Below are 22,474 nucleotides of genomic sequence, written 5' to 3'. Positions count from 1 at the left end.
GATGTTCTGCATAAACTGAAATTCTAAACCCTATACAGACTCTAACTGTATTAGGCATCCAGACAGGTAAGAAGTTAGCATGGGCTGAAGTAGAAAAGAAATGCTTCACCAAGGAATAATTGTTGAGCTGAACTCAACAGCAGGTAAGATGTATTTAAGTACAGAGAACAGAGTATGGCATTCCAGGCACAGGAAATAGTTCTCCAAGAAGTGAGTTATATAGGTTTCTGTGGATACAGAAAGAAGACTAAGGCACAAGATTCATGCTAAGAAAAAATAAAGTTAGATCTAATGATAATAATTATGGAAACTGCCACTTATTAAACTTTTTAATATTTGTTCTTCTTTAACAAAATAAATTCCTTATGGATTTTACTTATGTATTTATTTTTTAAATATGTCTCCATTGATTTCAGAGAGAGGAAGGGACAGGGAGAGAGAGAGATAGAAACATCAGTGATGACGGAGTTGTCAATGATCAGCTGCCTCCTGCACACCCCCGACTGGGGATTGAGCCCACAACTCAGGCATGTGCCCTAACCGGGAATTGAACCTCAATCTCCTGAATCCTAGGTCGATGCTCAACTGCTGAGCCACACCAGCCGGGCTTTAATATTTATTCTTAATTTTATGTTTAAATTAAGCTTGTTGACACTATCTCATTTCATCCTTACATCAACCCTATGAAGTAGGCATCATACAGTTGTGATTTAGGAAACAAAGTTTATTAATAACTTTCTGAATGACCCCAGTTAAATAATATCCTATGGGATTTGTCATTTTGCAAACAGTGAAACTAGATATCGGCTGAGAGTAACTTGCCCATCATCATTCTGGCTGTGTGAGAATCAAACCCAGTCTACAAGTCTGTTCCCTAGCCCTAAACCAGTGGTTCTCAAACATTATAGTTTATAATCATCATTTACGGAACTTGTTTAAAACACTGGATCTCTGGAATCACCTTAAATAAGAATTACTCAAATATATGGTCTCCAGAATTATTTTTAATAAGCACCTTCTGAAGATGCTATGGGAACTGAACTTCGGAAACACTGCACTTGGCAATACCATCCCAAAGTTATGAGGGTCAGACTGAGAAATATGGATATGATAAAATACTACTGGTCAGTATGCAAATAATAATGACCAACACTTGCAAAATGCACTATGCCAAATACTGTTCTGAGCACTATACGTTTACTCCTCAAAAACCCCATGTGGTAGATACTATACTCTTTTTGAGTGATGAGGAAACTAAGGCACAAAGAAGTTAAGCACCTTACTAGAAGTCATGGCTAGTAAATGGCATTTGAAACCAGGCAGTCTCACTCCAGAGTCCACGCCGTTCACCACAGTAGTGAATGGTGAGAGCAGTATGCAGTGGGTGAGATGGGCTGAAGGGTGTACAACATGCAGGCAGGATATAAACTTTGAGACTTTTTTCATGGAGCCTCTTTGAATAAAACAACTATTAGAATCAAACCATTATTTCCCAGTTGGATTACATAAAGTGGAAACCACTATATTAAACAACTTTTTAAAATCTTAAAACATCATTAAGCAACAAAACAAAAACTGTATCAGAGCTGTTTCTAATCCTAACCCTTCTCCCACTTAGTAGAAATCCCATGCAGGCCTCAATACTTGTTGCTATACTGAACTCCACAGAAAATTAAGAAAGAGGGAGAAAGAATTCAAAAAAGGAGAAGCCAACCATGTACCAATAAGTCACTCATCTGGCTTTAGGGACAGTCCTTATGACCTGCCATTCCCACTTGAGAACACCCTCAGATTTTCTTTGACAGGAGCCTCGAATGACTTAACAAAGAAGTCCAAGATAGTTTACCTTCATCTGCTGCCTTTTCTGTTTCAGCACCGACCAACAACTTGAAGTCACAGCCTAAATATATGCAGAGGAGAAAAAACAAGACTTAAATTTATAACTATATAAACTTTCCATTTAGAAAAAAGCAATTTTTATTAGAAATTCAAAGTTGATGGGTCAAAAATGTTCAAAACATTAACTACTACTAAGAAGCAGTTCCTTCTATTATTTGTAAATATTAATGAAAAAGCGTTTTGTTTTTATAAATTTTAGAATTAAATAAATACAAAGTCTCCAAAGAAAAAAAGGCTGAACTCTGGTACCAATGACCTTGGCAATTATAATTCAACTCTCAGAGTTCTTAAATTCTGCTCCTGTGGGAAAAGAGTGAAAATATGTATACACAGATGCACAGATACAATAAATGTTTTATACATAACAATGAAGACAAAGTACTGTTTTTTTCAGGAACAGTACTGCTGGAAATAATTGTGGGTAAAGCCAACAGTTTTATTCAAATAAAGAACTAAAAAATACAACCATAACGATAGGGACAAAACACCCAAGTGGATCCTGAAGAAATCTGACCCTACTCTGGCATGTCTCAACTTTGACCAAGGTCAATTTACCAAAGTAGTTATGGAAATGGAGATAACATATACCTTTTATGGTTAAAACATACTTTGAAGGAAAAGTGGATTTATTAAAACTGTTTTAAAATTCAGTATCAGGAATTTGCAAAACAATTGCGAAATAGCCCATTGGAACATTTTTTTAAAGGCATTCAAATGTATTCTATCCTATCTACATACTTAGAGCCCAACAGAAAACAATGTCAAATACAGATTTGAGTACAAAACACAACAGAAACTAAAATCATTCAAAGAATAGAATATAATTAAACCTGGTTGTGTGTTTTTTTTGGGGGGGGGCACATATTTATTTTTTTTCTCTCCTAATTTTTTATAGTATTTAGGAACATGAATCCCTATATTTTTCTCTAAAAATATATATATTGTCTTTTGACTGTAACTGCTCTATTTCAGTTTAGTCACAGAGCCATTTCAGTTACAGACAATTCTTTGTTAGGCCTGAACTAGCCTGAAGCCTGATGTAGTTTTTCTTGTTTTTGCTTTTAGATCTAAAGAGATAATGAATATTTCAGGTCAAGGCAAGAACTGATAGAAAAGCCAGAAAGGAAATTTCATCTGAAGACGTTATATATTCACCACATCTGATCCCAAATTCAAAGGATGAACTCAGTGTCCACACTACTTATTCTATAGGAGATATACATGTAAATCTTATTAATCTTCCCAGTTCTGACCATTTTTCATTAAATTTACATGGTTAAGAAAGATAAACCACCACTTACAGTTTCTTTGAAGGATGAGTTTAGCCAGCGATTATTTACTACATTCTGTATGGACGCGGGTGGGTTTTCTAAATCTTCAAAGGAATCCATTAATATAAAATCCAGAACAACATCATAAAAATTTAGATTTTTCACCTGCATTAAATTATGAGTTAAAACAGAAATTATTATTACATAGAGCTAAAATAAAGTCTGAGCCAAGGCTCCATACTTTATAATAATTTGGTGTGTTTAGTTGAATCAGATTATTGTATGTCTAACAAAAAGAGAGGAGAGACAAATATGAAAACAACTCAACCCCAGAAATGACAATTCATGTGATAGCTGTTCCTTCCTAGGTCCCATCAGGTGAAATTAATCTTTCCCTTCACTCTATGCTAGGAGTCCTTTGTTTGTGCTTTTATTATGGTATCCACAAAGCTCGTTCTGCCCTGTCATTGAGTTACTAGTGTATCTGTTTGTCTTCCCCACAACACCATGAGCCTCTTGCTCTTTCGTTCATTCATGCATACTGTATTGTCCTACACGCTGTACCAGGTGCTCAGACTTCTAGGGTAAGCAAACCAGACGCTTAGTTTAGTGGGGAAAACAGACAGCAACAATTAATCCCACAAATATAGTTACAAACTGATAAGCACAGTAAAGGAAAAAGTACATGGTACTATGAGAGCTTCTGGTGGAACTCTAGACTGGATGTCACAGACGGCTTTCTTCAGGGAGGCATCCAGGTACAGGAAGTACCTTGTCAAGGACTTTAAGGTAAGAAGGAACACAGTGATGCTGTGTCAAAGAAAACCGTGGCAAGTGTGCTGTAGCTCCCTACAGCAGAGAGCACAGAGGCAGGACAAGGAGGGGACAGTTCCTGCAGAGTTTATGACCCATGTTGATGATTTGGGGTTTTATCTTCACAGTAGTTTAGGGAGGTAGTGGTGAAAGGGAGGTGGATGATCAGATTTGTATTTTTTTTTTAAAGACTGTTTGGCAGTGCCCAGCCGGCATGGCTCAGTGGTTGAGCATTGAGCTATGATCCAGGAGATAGTGATTCGATTCCTGGTCAGGGCACATGCCCAGGTTGCAGGCTCGATCCCCAGTATGGGATGAGCAGGAGGCAGCCGATCAATGACTCTCTCATCACTGATGTTTCTCTCTCTCCCTTCCTCTCTTCGAAATCAATAAAGATATATATTTAAAATATAAATATTAAAAATAATAATAATAAAGACCGTTTGGCAGCAATGTGGAGAGTGCATTGGAAAGGACTGAGAGTGAATGCCGGGAGTGGAAGAGTAGGCAGGGAATCAGGGAATGTGAAGACTCTGAGGTACTCCAGGGAAAGACAATAGTTACTCAGACTAGAGTGGGGCTGGCAGGAATAGAGAAAAGCTGAAGAAATTGAAAGATATTTAGAAGTTAAATTGACAAACTTAAGAGAGGAATACGATAAAGTAGGTGAGGACCAGGGAGGTGCGAAGGAAGAGTCCCAGGTTTCTGGCCTGCACAGCTGAATGCACAATGGAGAACACTGAGGCAACACTGGAGAAGGAAACCTTATGCCTCTGTGTCTTGGAACTACTGTTTTCTCTGCCTAGAAAGCCTTTTAGCCCCTTGCAAACTCATTCTTTAAGCTTCTGTTAAACAAAATGTTCCAGGCTCATTATGTACTCTCCCTATTCCAGTGCTGAAATCAGCCATTTTTCCAGGGTCCTGCTTCCTTTCAGTGGAGACTGGTGCTTAGAAGCCAAGATCTGTGTGCCCTTGAGGAGTCATTTCTTTTGAGGCGTTGCTGCTCCCAGACCCCCTCAGTGAACAGAGCCGCAGAGTACATGTATGTTTATGTACATGTAAGTTATTATATTTATTTCTATAGCTATCTATATCTATTATATACTGTGAATTCACCCTGAAAGCTCCAAATTCCATCCTAGCTTTTCTATACCTCCCTCTCCAAAAGCAAGAAGCCTGGCTCCAATTATTCTCAATACATTTGTTTGTCTGATTCTGTATATACAGCCAAAATCCTGGCCCCAGTGAGCTGCCTCTCGGAAACCATCTCTGCATAGGCCATTACTGCCCTGCTGGGGTCTACTCCTGACTTTCAGAAGGAGGGAAAGAAAGAAGGAAGGGAAGGAGGGAGGAAAGAGAAAGGCTTTTTAAAAAACAATTCTTCTCAACAGTTGCCCCAATGTATAAAGCCTGTGGTTGCTATTGTTCATGACTGTCATAACCACCACCACACAATTGGTTTTACTGTCATTACAATGACAAAAAAATAGTGGCCTCAAATTATGCAAATATTATGTGTAAATATCTAAGGGGAATAATATATTGCAAAAAAATTCAAACTTACTCCTTTAGCAGCAAGTTCCATTTCAGTACTATCCCAGTGATCGGTCTGCTCTAAAAAACAGATCATTTCATCAAAAACGTCTTCAAACTTCTTTGGATTCTGCAGAAGAAAATACACTTTAATCCTAAACTCAACCTCATGACAAGGCTCAAGCCTGCAAAGTACATGAGTTATTCTTCAAGTTCATTTGCTAGATCTTCATTTGATTAGATCACTGAGTTAAAATACACTTTCAAGGTATGCCATATTCATTTGGTTTAATATTCTGTTGTTCCAACATTTTGAAGAAGCCCAGACTAAGAACATTGTAAAATGTCATAAGCAAAGTGCCTACTACTCAAATACATATGCTTATTTAGGTAAGTCCTTAAGATGAAAACTTAGTTGCAGGAGATACCATCTGATGCTTTTAATGCAGTTCTACTCCTTTAGGAAGGACTCTTGTTCAAACCACTGGGTTTATCTGCCATGGGAAGGCCAAGAAAGCAACATAAAATTAACATTGGGAATTGCAAGTAAATAGCACCTTTTATTTATTTTGCACTTTGTAAAAAATTTGCTTTCCCATTTATCATTTATTTAATCATAAGAACCCTCTGAAATAGTATACCATATATACTTTTATTATTCAAATGATAGGGTTGAGATTCAAATAGATTGGGTCTGAAAACCAGGTGTTCAAATGGCTCAAGGAAAGCCTGTTTTATTTTGGTTTTCCTTATCTGGACACACCGTGTACATAAAAAAGTGGCTCTTATAGTCTTAATTAAATTATTTTTATTGCTTCTGCCTCATTCAGTCCCATGAAGATGGGTAAGAGTAAGAAGGCAGCTCAATTTGTATTTCCAGATTTCTGAGATTTGTACTATTCCCTGGAGCCTTCTTACTGAACAGGATTAAAGGAAGTAAGAGAAGAGGTATTAGAAATAATAATAGTGGTGATTGTTAGCAGATATAATGATAATTCTCACCATGACATTCACAGAATGACTTTATGGTAAATTGGGAATAATTTATGAGAAACAACTGGATCAAAACAGAGTGGGATTTATACACAGAAAATAGTCCAATCCAAGCAGAAATCAATGCTCTTGGGGTTATTTATATTATGTAAATCTTTTCAACTATCTACAAAAACTGTTTCTTCTATTAAAAATGTAATGTACTGTAATTTTAAGTTCAATGGAAACAACAATAAAAAAAAAACAACTTGCCAACAAAACAAGTTAGTTACCTTTCGTGCTTTCACAATTAACGCTGATAAAATTTTCCTTCCACTCTCAGCAAGGAATATCCTGTTGGCTGTTTCTGAAAGAATAACCTAAAAAAAATACCACCCCAAACAAAGAAAACAGAGCCCTGTAATAAATGTGAATGCACATTTGACTGTACAGTACATCTATGCACAAATAACCCTAATGCAGTCAATGTGTTGTATGTGGCACTATTTCAGCAGGCAGACCACAGAGAAAGTTCTAATTTACCAAAATAAAATGAGTTCTTGAAACCTATAATCAGAAAAGATTAAAGGGAGATAAATCTGAATTTAAATTCTGTTCACTTTAATATTAGAAAGTCCAAAATAAAGGATACATAGCCCAAAATATAAGAAAATAGAATTTTGTTGTATTGTTTAATGACCTTATTTCATTTTAGAAAAATCAATGACTTTACAATTGATTCAAATAAAAAACAATCTAGAACACATACTGATTGATAATAAATTAAAAAGTAGGATTTTTATTTTAAGCAGCCATTTGCATACATATCTAGCATCAAAATATCCTGTTTTGACCAAGTGTGGCGGACCTGGGAAGCCATGGGAGAGTACAAGGACAAATGAATCCAAATGAAAGGAAATGGCAGGCAGGACACATAAACTTGGTAGACTTTCTATTTGCCATTAGGAATAAGAACAGCAAGAGCAAAGAGCTGTACTGTTTATATGCAGCTGGACTCTACAGCATGAGGGTGGGGATGAATAGCCGGGTAAAGTCACTTAATGTTTAAAAAAATACCTGAAAAGCCTGTCGTATACAGTGAAGTTTGGCAAGAAAATCGCTGTCTCCTAGGCACTCCAGCATTTCAGTTCTATGTAATAAACAGGGGAGACAACTGTTACACTGCATTCAAGAGCAAGTCTACTACAAATTTGGACTCAAACAAGGCTTAATCCATCCAGTACCTTAATATAAAACACATGTCTTTTCAATACTGACAAAACATATAAAATTTTTTTTAAGCCTAAAAATATGCTTTCCCCTATTCTCATGAACATTTTAAATAAATATATAAGCACAGCAATAACACCTCAGTATTTTTCGTAAACGTAAGCAAAACTGAAATGGTACCTAAGCACTCTTGAGTAAATTTTTCCTTCTTCAACTAAATGCATGGCTTCTTCATAAAAAGGGCAGTGGCAAAGAGACTCCAGACTGTAAGATTGCCGGACTTCTCTGTGTTCTGCAAGCTAAGCATTACAGTGGGTTAGAACAGACTACAATGATGTAAGAAAAAAACTATAAAAGATAGAAAATCAGATCTCACTAACATCAAAATATACTCAATTTGATTAAACCATAATAACCATTCAATAGGATTTTATAGCTAGTAAGATCTGAATTCATTTTATTTCAAAATTCAGCTGTAAAAAAGAGTAAAACTTTATTACAAGCTTAAGTTCATTTCGAATTCAGCTACTTAAATCCACAGGGTGCACAAAAAGAAGTTTAATCTTACACTTCACCAACAAAAATAACTGAAGATGAAGCATTAGAGAAAAAAAAGAGGATTTTATCATTCAAAGAATGCTTAAAAGTATTTTAACTCACAATTGTAAATGAAGTAAAACTTTCTACAAAAACACTGATATAATCTCAATTTGGCTAATTCTAAGGAATTTTTCTAATGTGCAGCTTTGAGTCATCTTTATATAACTGAAAAATAGTCATGTACCTACGGCTACTGTAATAGCTCTTCTGACAGTTCATTAAAAAACAACTGCGAACACTATAGAGCAGTCAGCTAAGCAAGAAATTATTTTTCAATACCACATGATCCATTAAATGGCACACTGTAGGGTTTTAATTTTTTTTAATAACAACTTTATTGAGATATAATTCACATACCATAAAATTCACCCTTTTATGTGTACAATCCAGTGGTTTTTAGTACAGTAGTCTCCCCTTATCCACGGTTTCACTTTCCACGGTTTCAGTTACCTGTGATCAACTGTGGTCCAAAAATATTAAGTAGAAAATTCCAAAAACAAACATTTCATAAGTTTTAAATTGCATGCTGTTCCGAGTAGCATGATGAAATAACACTGTCCCACTCCATCATCTCCAGACTAGAATCATCCCTTTGTCCAGTGTATCCATACTGTATGAACTACCTGCCCATTAGTCACGTAGTAGCCATCGTTACCATATAGACTGTCACAGAATCTCCGCATTTACGTTCAAGCAACCATTATTTTACTTAATAATGGCCCCAAAGCATAACAGTAGTGATACTGGCAATTCAGATATGCCAAAGAGAAGCTGTAAAGTGCTTCCTTTAAGTGAACAGGTATCTATGTATGGGGAAAAAGATGGTTATATAGGTTTTGGTATTATCCATGGCTTCAGGCATCCACTGGGGGTTGGGGAGTGTCTTGAAAGATATCCCCTCCAAGTAAGGGGGACTACTGTATATTCATTGGGTTGGGTAATCTGCACCACTTTCGAATTCCAAAATATTTTTATCAGTCCAACAAAAAACCCCTACCATTAGCAGTCACTCCCCACTCCCCTTCTCCTTTCTCTCTAGCCCCTGGAAACCACTAATCTACTTTTAGTCACTATGGAATTTCCTACTTCGGAAAATTCATACAAATGGAATATGTGGTTTCTTGTGTTTGATTTCTTTCATTAGCATAATGTTTTCAGGGTTCATCTATGATGTAGCATGTATCACTTCTTCACTCTTTTTTATGGCTGAATTGTATGGATATACCACATTTTGTTTACTCCTCATTGACAAATATTTGGGTTGTTTCCACCTTTAGGCTATCATGAATAAGGCTGCTTTTAGCATTTGTGTACAACTTTTTTATGTTTTCAATTCTCTTGAGTATATACAATGGTCAGATGTAACTCCATATTTATCTTTTTGAGGAGCTGTCAAACTGTACAGCAAAGTGGCCATACTATTTTCTATTCCTAACAACAATGTACAATGAATCAAATCTTTCCATACCATTGCCTACAATTATTGTCCATCTTTTTTATTACAGGCACCCTGGTGTATATAAAGTTGTTTAATTTCACTAAAGACTAGTCATGTTGAACACCTTTCCTCTCCTTATTGGCCTTTGTATATCTTCTTTACAGAAATGGCTATTCAAATCCTTAGCTCATTTTTAAATTGGGTTGTCTATTGTTGAGTTGTAACCATTCTTTATATATTCTGGAAATAAGTCCTTTAACAAATACACAATTTACAAATGTTTTTTCCTAATCGGCTGTCTCTTTCGCTTTCTTGTCCTCTGGTGTCCTTTGAAGCACAAAAGTTCTTACTTTGGCCAAATTTCAATTAATCATTTTTTCCTTTTGTCTCCTTAACTTTTACTTCCTGCTTGTGGACAACATCAAGACATCAAGGTCAGACGGCTTCCAATCAAGATGGCAGATAGGTGAACGTGGTACTTAATCCTCCCACAACCACATCAAAATTACAACTACACTACAGAACCACCATGACTGTTAACCACCTGAAATCTAGCTGAACAGAAGTCCTACAACTAAGGATAAAAGAAGCTACGGTGAGACTGGTAGGAGACATGGAACGAGCTGGTCCCACACCCACAACAAGGATGGACCTAGAGGGTACTATGTTGAGTGAAATAAGATAGACAGAGAAAGACAAAAGACAGACAATTTCACTTATATGTGGAATCTATAAAACAAACAAGCAGAACAGATACAGAATCATAGGTACAGAGAACATTCTGACTTTTAAGAAGGGAGGGGATTTGGGGGAATGGGTGTGAAAGGTGAAGGGATTTAGAAGTACAAATTGGTAGCTACAAATAGGGATGTGAAGTATAGCACAAGGAATATAGTTAATAATATTGTGATAACTATGTATGCTGTCAGATGGGTACTAGATTTATTGCGGTGATCACTTCATAAGTTATATAAATGTCTAATCACTATATTGTACACCTAAAACTAATGTAATATTGCACATCAAGTATAATTTAAAAATTTTTTTGAATTATTTAAAAAGAAAAGAACATCAAGGTCAGCCCAGAAGTAAGAAGTTAGGGACTTCTAAGACTTTTCCTGCACACATGCACAGCCCTGCCATGTCTGGGGCTTTCTAGACTCCCAGGAATATGGTGGAGCCTTTCAAAGACCCCTATAAACATCTCATTGCCCCATTTTCCCTTTTAATTTTTTTTTTTAATCCTCACCAGGGGATACTTTTTCCATTGATTTTTTTTTTTTTTTTTAAGAGAGAGTGGAAGGGAGGGAGGGGGAAGAGAGAGAAACATGGATATGAGAGAGACACATTGATTAGTTGCCTCCTGCACTGGACTGGGGCCAGGGATCGAATCTACAACTGGGGACGGGGATCGAATCTACAACCCAGGTACGTTCCCTTGACGGGAAATCAAACCTGAGGCCCTTTGGTGCATGGGCCAACACTCTAACCACTGAGAAACACAGGCCAGGCCCCTTTTATGGTTTTTTGTCAGCCTCTTGTTAGCCCCAGCTGGTATCACCACCTCAGTCAGCAGCAATGTTAAACAATTACCACTGATTGTTTCCAACAAAGGCCCAAGGAATAGAACTCTTTGTACAGAGCAACTCTAAATCAGGTCAAATAAAGACAAGTCCTGAGAATGGAGTTTTGCAGGTGAAATAGTACAATTCTCTAGGGATGAGGCTTTTGAGAAGCTCCAAAGCTACTAAGTTTCTTTTAGTGGCAGCTGGGCCTCTGGTTTTCAAAGTTACCAGAGTTGTGAGACTGCTGGTTTTTACTATGCTATTCTGAAGTGTTTCTCCATGCTATAGTTCTGGCACTTCATATGCACTCATTGCTATGCTAAATGCTTTAACTTGATTATCTCATTTACTCTTAACAACAACTCATAAAGTATATACTATTATCATCCACATTTCACAGATAAAGAAACAGATATTTAGATTAGCAGGAACATGCCCCAAGTCCCACAACTAAGTAGTGGAAGTTAAATTAAGCCCAGGCATTTAATTTAAAGCTTATATTCTTTTATCTTGTTTAAGATTTTTTATCGATTTTTAGAGAGAGAGGAAGGGAGAGGGAGAGAGAAAAAAAACATTGATGTGAAACACTGATCAACTGCCTCTTGCATGACCCCTACTGGAAATCAAGCCCAAAATCTGGGCATGTGCCCTGACAGGGAATTGAACCAGCAACCTTTCAGTGCACTGGATGCTGCCCAACCAACTGAGCCACACCGGCCAAGGCTATACTCTTAAATATCAAATTGTACTCTCCTAACAGCCTTATCTATCCAGAGAGCCAAGGAAGAAGTTTAATCATTGGTAATATTTAATATAGTATAAATATGTCTATTAGACCAGAAGTAAAAGGAAAAAAAAGTAAATGGAAATAACAATACCTGACATCGTATATTTTCTGCTTTAAGTAGTTCCCCTCATAGTTTAAGGAAAATATATTATGCTAATGGAAAGTGTCTGAGGTTAAATAAAACCCAACCTAACAGTTTTAAAAAAATAACTTAAAATGGAAATTCTTTAGATATTAAATAGTTTAAAGTTTTGAACCATTGTCAAAACAAATAGTATCTATGTACACCTACCAGTAGGAAAAATCCTGAGGAGGAAACTGGAGCTCCAATTAAACTCTCTACATAAAATAATTTATACTAATAAGTGAACAAGTCCAACAATGAGAGATTCCAGAGTCAAGTCCTGATTTACTGGTCTACCTTGCTTATTTGTTGGTTTGGCTCTGAGGCGATCATTTAACTAGGTCTCTTAAAACAGGCTTGCAGCTGTGAAAATACATCATATTGAAGATTTGACACTGGCTAACATTATCATCAACTCTTCCTAAGAGACAATGACAACTCAGAAACATTTATTTAAATCATGAATCTTAAGTTTTTTACAGCAAAAAGCAAATCACTAAAATAATGGCTTAAATTCTCATTTTAGAATATAGTTTCTAGGAAGAATTTTTTGACAAAATTTCCCAAAACTTTTTAAAAGGTTTGAGAAAAAGATTAACATTTTATAAGAGCTGAGACATGACTTCAGAAGCAGAGGTCAGTAACAGTAAAATCCCAACATATGAAAATGGGCAATTTACCATGAAAAAGGGTTTTCTTTTTTACCTTTTTTTTTTTTTTTGCTAGCTGAAACTTTTGAAATGTCCTTTATTTCTAAACCATTCTTCCCCAAAAACCGTAGATTTCAAAAACTCATTTTAAAATTTTCAAACAGAAAAGTAACACTAAATTGGTTTCCACCAAAGCACCATCCCACCTTATTAGTTATCGCCCATAGTTTACAAGTACCATAAAAATGACCAGGTAAGAAATCAAACAAGTCAATAACAACAACAGCAACAATAAAAACAGACAAAATAAATAAAACCCAAAGGTGTACCAACCAGTAAAAACAATGTTTTGGGATTAGCTGAAAATTTCAAACATCCTAAATTACTTCTCCCTGCCTTCCATGAGGTACAAGAGGGGCTGAACCTTATCTTCCCTGGCAAGCAATGATTGCGCTGAATGTAAGGTAATATTTTTTAAAGCCTTAATTTTTTTTTATATCTTTATTGATTTCAGAGAGAGGAAGGGGGAGAGAGAGGGATAGAAACATCAATGATGAGAGAGTCACTGATCAGCTGCCTCCTACATGCCCCGGACTGGGGATTGAGCCCGCAACCTGGACATGTGACCTGACTGGGAATCGAACAGCAATCTCCTGGATCCTAGGTCAATGCTCAACTGCTGAGCCACGCCTGGCCAGGCTAACACCTTAATATTTTTAAAGGCCTCTGAACTATGATGAAAGAAATGTCGAAAAAGTCTCAAAACTAATATAAGCTGGGTTATGAAATAGGCGTAGTTCCATTTTAATATGGACTATTTTTTACATGTTTACATTTTCCTTTCAGATCAACCACCTAAAATTACAAATAGAACTTACAGTTAAAGAAAGCAGACTGACTGTATACCATATTTCACTAATAGAAAAGTAATAAAAAAGGAAACCACCCTCCAAAATGGCCTGCAATGATTCTCTCTTCCTGGTAATATCTCATTCCATGCTGCATAGAACTAACATGTGTAGCCAACAGGATATTGTAGAAATAGTGGAGTGTGATTTCTGAGGCTAGATCCCAATAGTCATTGCTTCAATCTCACTCTCTTTTGGGTCACTTCTGCTGGAGGAAGCTAGGTGCCATGTTGTGAAGATACTCAAGCAGTCCTACAGAAAAGTCCATGTGGTGAGCAAGTTAGGTTTTCTGCCATAGGCTGCACCAACATGCCATTCATGAAAGTGAGATATCTTGGGAGCAGATTCTCCAGCTCCAGTCAAGCCTTCAGATGAGTGTAGCCCCAGCCAATATACTCGACTACAACTTCACTAAAGACCTCAAGCCAGAACCACTCAGATATGCCACTTACAAATTTTTGACCCTCAGAAATGGTGAGATAATAAGTGTTTATTCTTGTCATCGCTATTGTTTTTGAATGGGAATAGAACTTTTGTTTGGGGAAGTGGGTAGGTCCAGTCTCAGAACTTCTGGAACTGCTTCTTGGTGCTATTGGCCTTGGTGGCCTTGAACACAGCAAAGCTAACAGTTTTGCTCAGGGGCCAGCACTTACCAACCATGATTAATATCACCCATTGGATATCCCTGAAACAGGGGGACACGTGCATGTTTTTAATGGCACCTCTCCAAGTTGTTGTACTTTTGGATGTAGGGCAGTCCCCACCACAGATGACAATGGTCCTCTGCAGCTTCATCTTGGTGAACATACCAGGCAGGATCCACCATCAAATGTAAACATTACCAGTAAAGTAGCATTTCTTCTCAGTGTAGGTACCCTCAATGGCCTCCTTAGGCATCTTGAAGATTAGACCAATGTTCTTATGGTACTGTAGGAGCCTTTTCTTGACAGTTTCTCCAAGCAAGGCCCTCTTCTTACTTTGAAAGATGGTGGGCTGCTTTCGGTAGGCACATTCAGCCTAGGAGGAGTCACTCCTTATCTAATTAACATATGCGACTTCAGAATTAAATACCTAAACAACGGGGCTCCCTGGATTAGCCCTTAGGACTCAGTTCTCATAGGACTAACTGTAAGGCCCAAGATCCAGAAAACCACCCCCAAACTTACATTTTAAGACAGTTAACACCTAAAACACTTCAGCCCCCATTAAACTCCAAGCATGGGGGCCCCAGGATCTGATCTGATCTAATCTAATCTAATCTAATCTAATCTAGATTAATGCAAAGACATGTACCTCTGCTTAACAATCTCCAAACAGGGGCATAGTATCTCACTCTCAAGGACGCACCCATGAGGTCTGGGGCAGGCTCCTCAACCTCAGCACCAGCCCCAAGCCCGAAACCTGAATTTTATTATTGTTTTAAGACACTAAATTTTGGGTAATTTATTATACAGCAACAAATAACTAATAGTGGAAACCATACTAAGGGCAACAAAAAGACACATGAACTTCCCAAAACTGGAAAGCAAATGAAGTGTGTGGACAGATGGAACAGATGAGGAAGCCATAGTCCAGAATAAATTCAGGAGGGAATATATTTGTCAGAAGTACACATTTGCTAAGCAGCAGCCTTAAAAAGCCCAGGCATGGCCCAGCTGGAGTTGCTCAGTGGTTGAGCATCGACCTATGACCCAGGAGATTGATGTTCGATTCCGGGTCAGGGCACAAGCCCGGGTTGTGGGTTCAATCCCCAGTAGGGGGCATGCAGGAGGCAGCCGATCAATGACTCTCTCATCACTGATGTTTCTATCTCTCTCTCCCTCTCCCTTCCTCTCTCTGAAATCAATAAAGATATATTTAAAAGAAGAAAAAAAAGCACCAGGCCTAGAGCTGGCAGGTATGAGAGTAGGACTGAAGAAGAGGGGTTGAAAATGGGAGGTTAATGAAAGTCTGTGTCCAAACACCTATAGTAGTCCCACATCTCATTCTACTCCCTGCCCCTTTCCCTCCATCCCTGAATAGGAAGACAGCTTATAAAAGAAATAAAAATTTAAAAAGTCAACCAGAGGACAATTCTTTTTAAAAATTATTAAAACTGCCCAAAGAGAGTAAATGGACAAGGGTGAATGATGGGCCTCCCAGAATAAGGCCCTCTTCATTCTGTATCCAGGTGTGCCCAGCCTGCTAGGCAATTTCCAGAACATTAATCCTAAAGAAAAGTCTGCCAATCAACACACCTCAAAGAAGTAAATGAGCCGAGTTTGCTCTGCTTATTACCTTTTCGTGGGAGAAAGAAACATAAAACACTGCAAACCTACACAATCCACCTAAGAAAATCAATCCAGAAACCAATTACACTTTCAAATTTGAGGGGCAAAAAATCAGCATAAGAATGAAAGTCTTAAACAGATAAAACTGACTCCAGAGGAAATAAGATAATTCAAGAAACTGACAGTTTCAATGGCAGATATAACCTTTCAGATTATGATTATTCTAAATGTTTATCCTTGTCACTTTGTATATTATTGTTAGTGTGTTGTTTTGAATTGCTATAAACAAGTGCTAGCAAGTCAGAGGTGGGATAGCAAAAGCTTTCCAAGCTTGAACAATAGTAGATGTATCTGAATAATAAAAAATAAAATTTTCTCTATAAAGAGCACCCTACAATTTATATATTAAACACATATATACCTTAAGGAGGGGTAATTCTAAGAAAAACGAAATCTAAGGCAAAAAATTGCTCTCTCTGTAATATTAGTTTCTACCTATTAAATGACAATCTCTTTAACAGATGGTAGAGTTAGGGAAGTACTTAATGCAGTGGTATCCTAACATTGAAAAGACTTTTCAGAATTTGAAAACATGCTAAGTAAAAGAATGTCAAACACAAAAGATCACATATTGTATAATTCTATTTACATGAACTGTCCAGAATAGGCTAATTCATGGAGATAGAAGGTAGATTAGTAGTTGCCAAGGGCTGGGGGGTAGGTGAGAAAAGGGAGTGATTACTAATAGTTTCTTTTTCTTTTTAGACTGATAAAAATATTCTGGAATCAGAAAGTGGTACTAGTTGTACAACTTTGTGAATACATTAAAAACCACTGAATTGTATACTTTAAAAGAGTGAATTTTATAGTATCAGAATTATATCTCAATAAAGCTATTATTAAAAAAAGACTTTTCAGAGGGAAAAAAGGCTGTTTCCAAATCAATATTTGGCAAAGCTTACATAGGAAAATCCTGTTAATCACTTTCACAAATGACTGACCTGGCTTAGAGAAAAGCCTATGCTAGGACTTGTTTTAACCTAAGAAGTCAAGAACTCTTTCTGGTAATTTTAATTTATATGCATAACCCATGGACAGGGGAAATAGGGCGGTGAAGGCCTGGGGAGGGGACGGGAGTGGGGAGGAGGGGTCAATGCAGGGGAAAAAAGGGAAGATCTGTAATACTTTCAACAATAAAGATAAATTTTTTAAAAAAAAGCTTCCAAATGATCACAAACTTTAACTTCCCTAGCAGTTCTGACCTTATTTTCTTAATAACTTTCTTCACTGAAACAGTTTTCCCTAATTTAAGAGCTTGGCCTACAGTAAAGGCAATTAAAAATAATTTAACAAACTTTTCTTAGATAAGAATTTATCTTGGCACACTCACACTCTGAGATCATATATTTATACCCTGGAAGCATTCCTAGAATTTTTCTCAGATATTGAGTCCTCCTTGTGGTATTCATGCATTTTGTTTTCCATAAGGATTTTTTAAAAATATACCAAACCTTTTGTGACTTATAACAAATTCAAAGTGAATAGAATGAACACTTGGCAGAATACTTTTTTAAGATGCACATTATAAAGAAATGTTAGAGCAGTTAGGGTATGTTGTCCTTCACGGTGGAAAAACAGCAACGTGACTAGCAACTTTCTCCATATAAACCATCTGGGACATAAAAGCATTGACCAAACATAAAGATAGAAAGCATCTGACAAAATATAACATCCTTTTTTGATAAAAACTCTCAACAAATTGGGTGTGGAAGGAATGTACCTCAACACAATAAAAGCCACAAGGACTAGCCCACAGCTAACATCAAGACTCAATGGTGTAAACAAAAATTAAATTTTTTAGAAAAGGGCTCAATGGTGAAAGGTTGAAAGCTTTCCCGCTAAGAACAGGAACAAGACAAGGGTGCCCTCTCTCACCACTCTTATTCAACATAGTAATTGGGAGTCTTAGAGGAATTAGGTAAGAACAACAAAAAAGGCGTTCAAATTAAAAAGAAAGAAGTAAAACTCTCTGTTTGCACATGATATGATCTTATATATAGAAAATCCGAAAGATTCCACCAAAAAACTGCTAGAACTAATAAATTCAGTAAAGTTGCAGGATACAAAATCAATATACAAAAATCAGATGAATTTCTATACACTAACAACAATCAGAAAGAGAAATTAAGAAAACAAGCCCATTGATAATAGCATCAAAAAAGAATAAAATACTTAGAAATAAATTTAACCAAGGAGGTGGAAAATCTGTACACTGAAAAGTGTTAAGATGAAAAAACTGAAAAAGACACAGGTAAATGGAAGGGTCTCATGTGTTCATGGGTCGGAATAATTAATATTGTCAAAATATCCATATTACCTAAAGCTATCTATAAATTCACTGCAATCCTTATCAAAATTCCAATGGCATTTTTCACAGAAAGAGAAAAAATAATACTAAAATTTATATGGAGCCACAAAAGACCTCAGAGGCAAAGCATCCTGAGACAGAACAAAACTTGAGGCATCACACTTATAAGTGAGACTACTTATAGTATGTATACAATGAAATATTATTCATCCATGAAAAAGAAGAAAATCTTGCCATGTGCGAAAATATGGATGAAACATGAAGGCATTATGCTAAGTAAAATAAATGAGACAGGGAAAGACAAATATTATACAGCATCATTTACATGTGAAATGTAAAAAGGCCAGACCCATAGAAACAGAGAGTAGAATGGTGGTTGCGAGGGGCTGAGGGGTGGGGGAAATGTAGAGAGATGTTGGTCAAAGGGTATAAAACTCCAGTGAGCAGATAAATAAGTTCTGGGGATCTAACGAACAGTATGGCAACTATAGCTAATAATACTGTATTACATATATACTTAAAAGTTGCTAAAAGAGTAGATAGGTCTTAAATGTTCTCACAATATATGTGTATCAAATCATCACACTGTACACCTTACACTTGAACAATGTTATATGTCAATTATATCTCAATAAAGCTGGAAAAAACACCAAAAAAAAAAAAAAAAGAGCATGTAACAGATGATCATATTTCAGAGGAAAGAGGGAATGGGGGGTGGAGGGTGAGAAGAGATCAACCAAAGAAGTTATACGCATTAACCCATGGACACAGTTAATAATGAGGTGAAGGCCTGGGGAGGGGGAGGGAGTGAAGTGGAGGGGGTCATTTCGGGGGGGAAATGGGACACCTGTAATACTCTCAACAATAAAGATAAATTTAAAAAAAAAGAACAGAAAGATAAGCCTGTCAAATAGTAAAGGAAGAGGAAATAACTTTTCCATAAAGCAAGTTGATATATTTTGTCTATTGCAAACTTACAACTAAAAAAAAAAAAAGAAAAAATGTAAATAATTCAGGAGATGATACTGTAAGCAGCAGCTAAAATATACATATAAAAAAGAATCTCAAGAGGATGAAATATTAGGGTCAGTAGAGCTTTAAAAAAGGCAGAATCAAGGCTTAGGGCCTAGGGTATTAGAGTAGCTAAAGTTTTCCACACTACAGCATGAATTCACACATCAGTTACAGATGTGTGATACTATTTATATTTTTTTTAAAAAACAGTATTAATATCCAAATTCTACTGTAAAAATGAAATTATTCTAAGATAAAATTGGCCATATGTGATATAAAAACTGGTTTTAAGTAGAACAAAATTATAAAAAGATGACCACTTTGAAAGAATTCTCTTTTGATACAAATTTAAATCTCAGTAGGGAACAAATTACCCATAAATTTATAATTCAGTGATCACCACTGTTTATACATTAGTGTATTTATATCTAGCCTTTTTCTCCGCCTAAACAATTATATACCACACACATTTTCCTTTCTTTTTCTGTTACAAAATCACAATCATACTCTCTATATAAGCTTCAGATACACTACCCTTTTCATTTAACCCATGTTCCCATGCCATTAAAAATGATTAGAAACATGTTTATGGCATTATAATATTTTAAATTATGGATGTACCATGATTTGGCATTAGACTGATTCCAGTTTTTCATTATTATTAAAGTGGTAAAATGAGTATTTTTATATATGAATCTTTGAATCTGATCACTTTGGAAGTATTTCTGAGCTAAAAAATCTGCACAATTTTAAGACTCTTGATATAAGGTCAACTGCTTTCCATTAAGATATGTATATGCCTCACCTGTAACCCACAGTATATAAAAATGCCCATTTAAAGTATGTGCTTACATGTTCACCTCCCTACAGAGACATGAGCCCCTGTGAGAACTTATATTCATGTTATATTCATCTTTGCATCCTGGTATCTACCACATGCTAAATAAATGGCTACTAAACTAAATTACAGTACAGTGGCAACTACTGTCCAGCTGAAAAAGAATGGGGAGCACTCATTAGGAACATGCATGTCCTACCTCTGCTGCTGAAGCAAAGGAATCGGTTGAGGCAATGCTCAAGGTGTCTCTCAGGCCAAAATCGTCCACATTCCCCTTCACAGTGATATCCGTATCTTTATCTTAAAAAACGAAAAGTTTAAAGACTGATATTCCTTGTCACTACCAAATTTTATACTCTAAATATGTTTTTCTTTTTCTTTTTTTACTCCAGTCTTTCTTTAGGTAGACTGCTGGGATCTAAAAGTAAAAGGACACAAATCAATGGGGCATAATCTGAGAAGACTCTCGAGCGTAGTCCTTGTTGAACCGAGTGCGAAACACTGCCAAGCAGAGAACAAAGTGCTATAAAGTAGTCATTTTTGCTTTAAAAAGGGATTAAACTTAATTCTGGATTTAAAAAGCTTTTGAGTATATAATAACTTAAGTTGGTATATAATAACTGGAATTAGATAATCTACCATACATGGTAAAATCAGCACATACCAAAGACAGTTTGAAACAGAGCAATTTAGTTGCAAGTGGCTTGCTCATATTGAAAGAACTTGTAGGTTCATTTAAATTAAATAAATTATTAACATAAAATGTTGTCTGGTTTATCAGTTGTGATAAGATTGCCAATTATAACAATTCAAGAAGATATCTCTTAGTTCTTCTGGTCTTTAAGGCCACCTGAAAACACTGGAAGGCCAAAAATGATGAGATCTAGGTCTCTCACACTTACTGTGCTTATCTGAGGGTCAAATATAATTGCTCTAATGATTTTAAAGGGCTTAAACACATTTGCACATAGTTAATCTGTCTTGACAGGCTTAGCAATACACAACATGTGGGTGCCAGTTATCTTCACATACTATCATCAGGAATCTGTTAACATTAAATTTTCAAATACTGTATTTGCTTACAGATGTGACAACACTGTAGCATATAAATGATTTGCTTCAAAATTTATCACAAGTATGAAAAAGAAAACAACAAAATATTTTTAGATTTTTCTTATTTTGATTCTCAATCTGTTAACTTTGTCATATACTTTACCTTCTTTTAAAAAAACACCAGAACTCTCTTTGGCTTTCATTCATCCAAATTTCTATTCCATCATTTTTCCTAAAATAAAATTCATTACCTTTACTAGAAATTTCCCAAATCCTATTTAAAACCAACCCCCAAGTGCCAGAAAACAGACATTTTGTGATTCTATACAGGAAGTGTAAAGTTTCAAAAAATCCAAACCAACCATTAATTTAGTTTAAACTCAGAAAGTTTTGCAACCAATTAATATTCCAAGATCTAAACCAATCATAAAAGCAAATAAGCCTTAATTGGTACAATGTTGATTCCTATTAAGTATCAAAAATAACCATACACATAGCATATTATTTTTACTACTTTTTATTTGATGAGACCATAGTTAACATTTTAACCATTTATATTCTAAGTTTAAATTGTTTTCAAATGAAGTTTACATCAATCCTTTTATTTTTTTATTTTTATTTTTTTAAATATATCTTTATTGATTTCAGAGAGAGGAAAGGAGAGGGAAAGACAGAGACAGGAACATCAATGATGAGAAAGTCATTGATCGAGCCCACAACCCGGGCATATGCTCTGATAGGAAATCGAACCCTGATCGCCTGGATCCTAGGTCGAAGCTCAACCGCTGAGCCACGCCTGGCCGGGCTACAGCAATCCTTTTAAAGTAACTAACCTGTAAGGTTAAAATCCTTCTACTACTAAATGACTATTTAATGGAATAAAATCTGAGGTTAAATCATTCTGTTTTCAAAAATACATGTTCTTTTAGAAATTTAAAATTTTCATCAAACTTGGTATTTTTAGAAACTCAATTATCCAGAAAATTTTCAATCATTCTCTGTTTAGTGCATATATGATTTTTTCAAATGCACACACAAACTGAGAGATTATTTATAAAACAGAACTGGCATTTACAATTTTCAAGCCTTTATCTTCTTAATTGTTTTCTATTGTTAGTATTAACTGCAAAAAGAAATTACA

The 22,474-nt window shown here is 36.0% G+C and overlaps 1 protein-coding gene and 1 pseudogene across 3 annotated transcripts in view; both read right to left on the bottom strand.

Annotated features, from left to right (window-relative positions):
- MIGA1 (mitoguardin 1) overlaps window positions 1-22,474 on the bottom strand; it is a gene marked incomplete at its 5' end in the record, with an annotated part of 60,126 nt that overhangs the window by 6,307 nt on the left and 31,345 nt on the right. For both annotated transcript variants that reach the window (XM_081144222.1, XM_081144221.1), the window contains 7 exons: window positions 1,847-1,900; window positions 3,201-3,335; window positions 5,548-5,646; window positions 6,782-6,868; window positions 7,566-7,638; window positions 7,899-8,017; window positions 20,480-20,580. In XM_081144222.1, the coding sequence (XP_081000348.1) occupies window positions 1,847-1,900; window positions 3,201-3,335; window positions 5,548-5,646; window positions 6,782-6,868; window positions 7,566-7,638; window positions 7,899-8,017; window positions 20,480-20,580 (668 nt within the window). The remainder of the gene's footprint in view (window positions 1-1,846; window positions 1,901-3,200; window positions 3,336-5,547; window positions 5,647-6,781; window positions 6,869-7,565; window positions 7,639-7,898; window positions 8,018-20,479; window positions 20,581-22,474) is intronic.
- LOC308560373 (small ribosomal subunit protein uS17 pseudogene) lies at window positions 14,352-15,141 on the bottom strand (annotated as a pseudogene). Its single transcript has 2 exons — window positions 15,124-15,141; window positions 14,352-14,807 (listed from the first exon to the last, which is right to left on the bottom strand). The product of its transcript is annotated as a small ribosomal subunit protein uS17 pseudogene (transcript).

This window comes from Miniopterus schreibersii, assembly GCF_964146895.1.
Source record: "Miniopterus schreibersii genome assembly, chromosome: 8".
NCBI lineage: Eukaryota > Metazoa > Chordata > Mammalia > Chiroptera > Miniopteridae > Miniopterus > Miniopterus schreibersii.
This window is presented reverse-complemented; position numbering and strand designations above follow the sequence as displayed.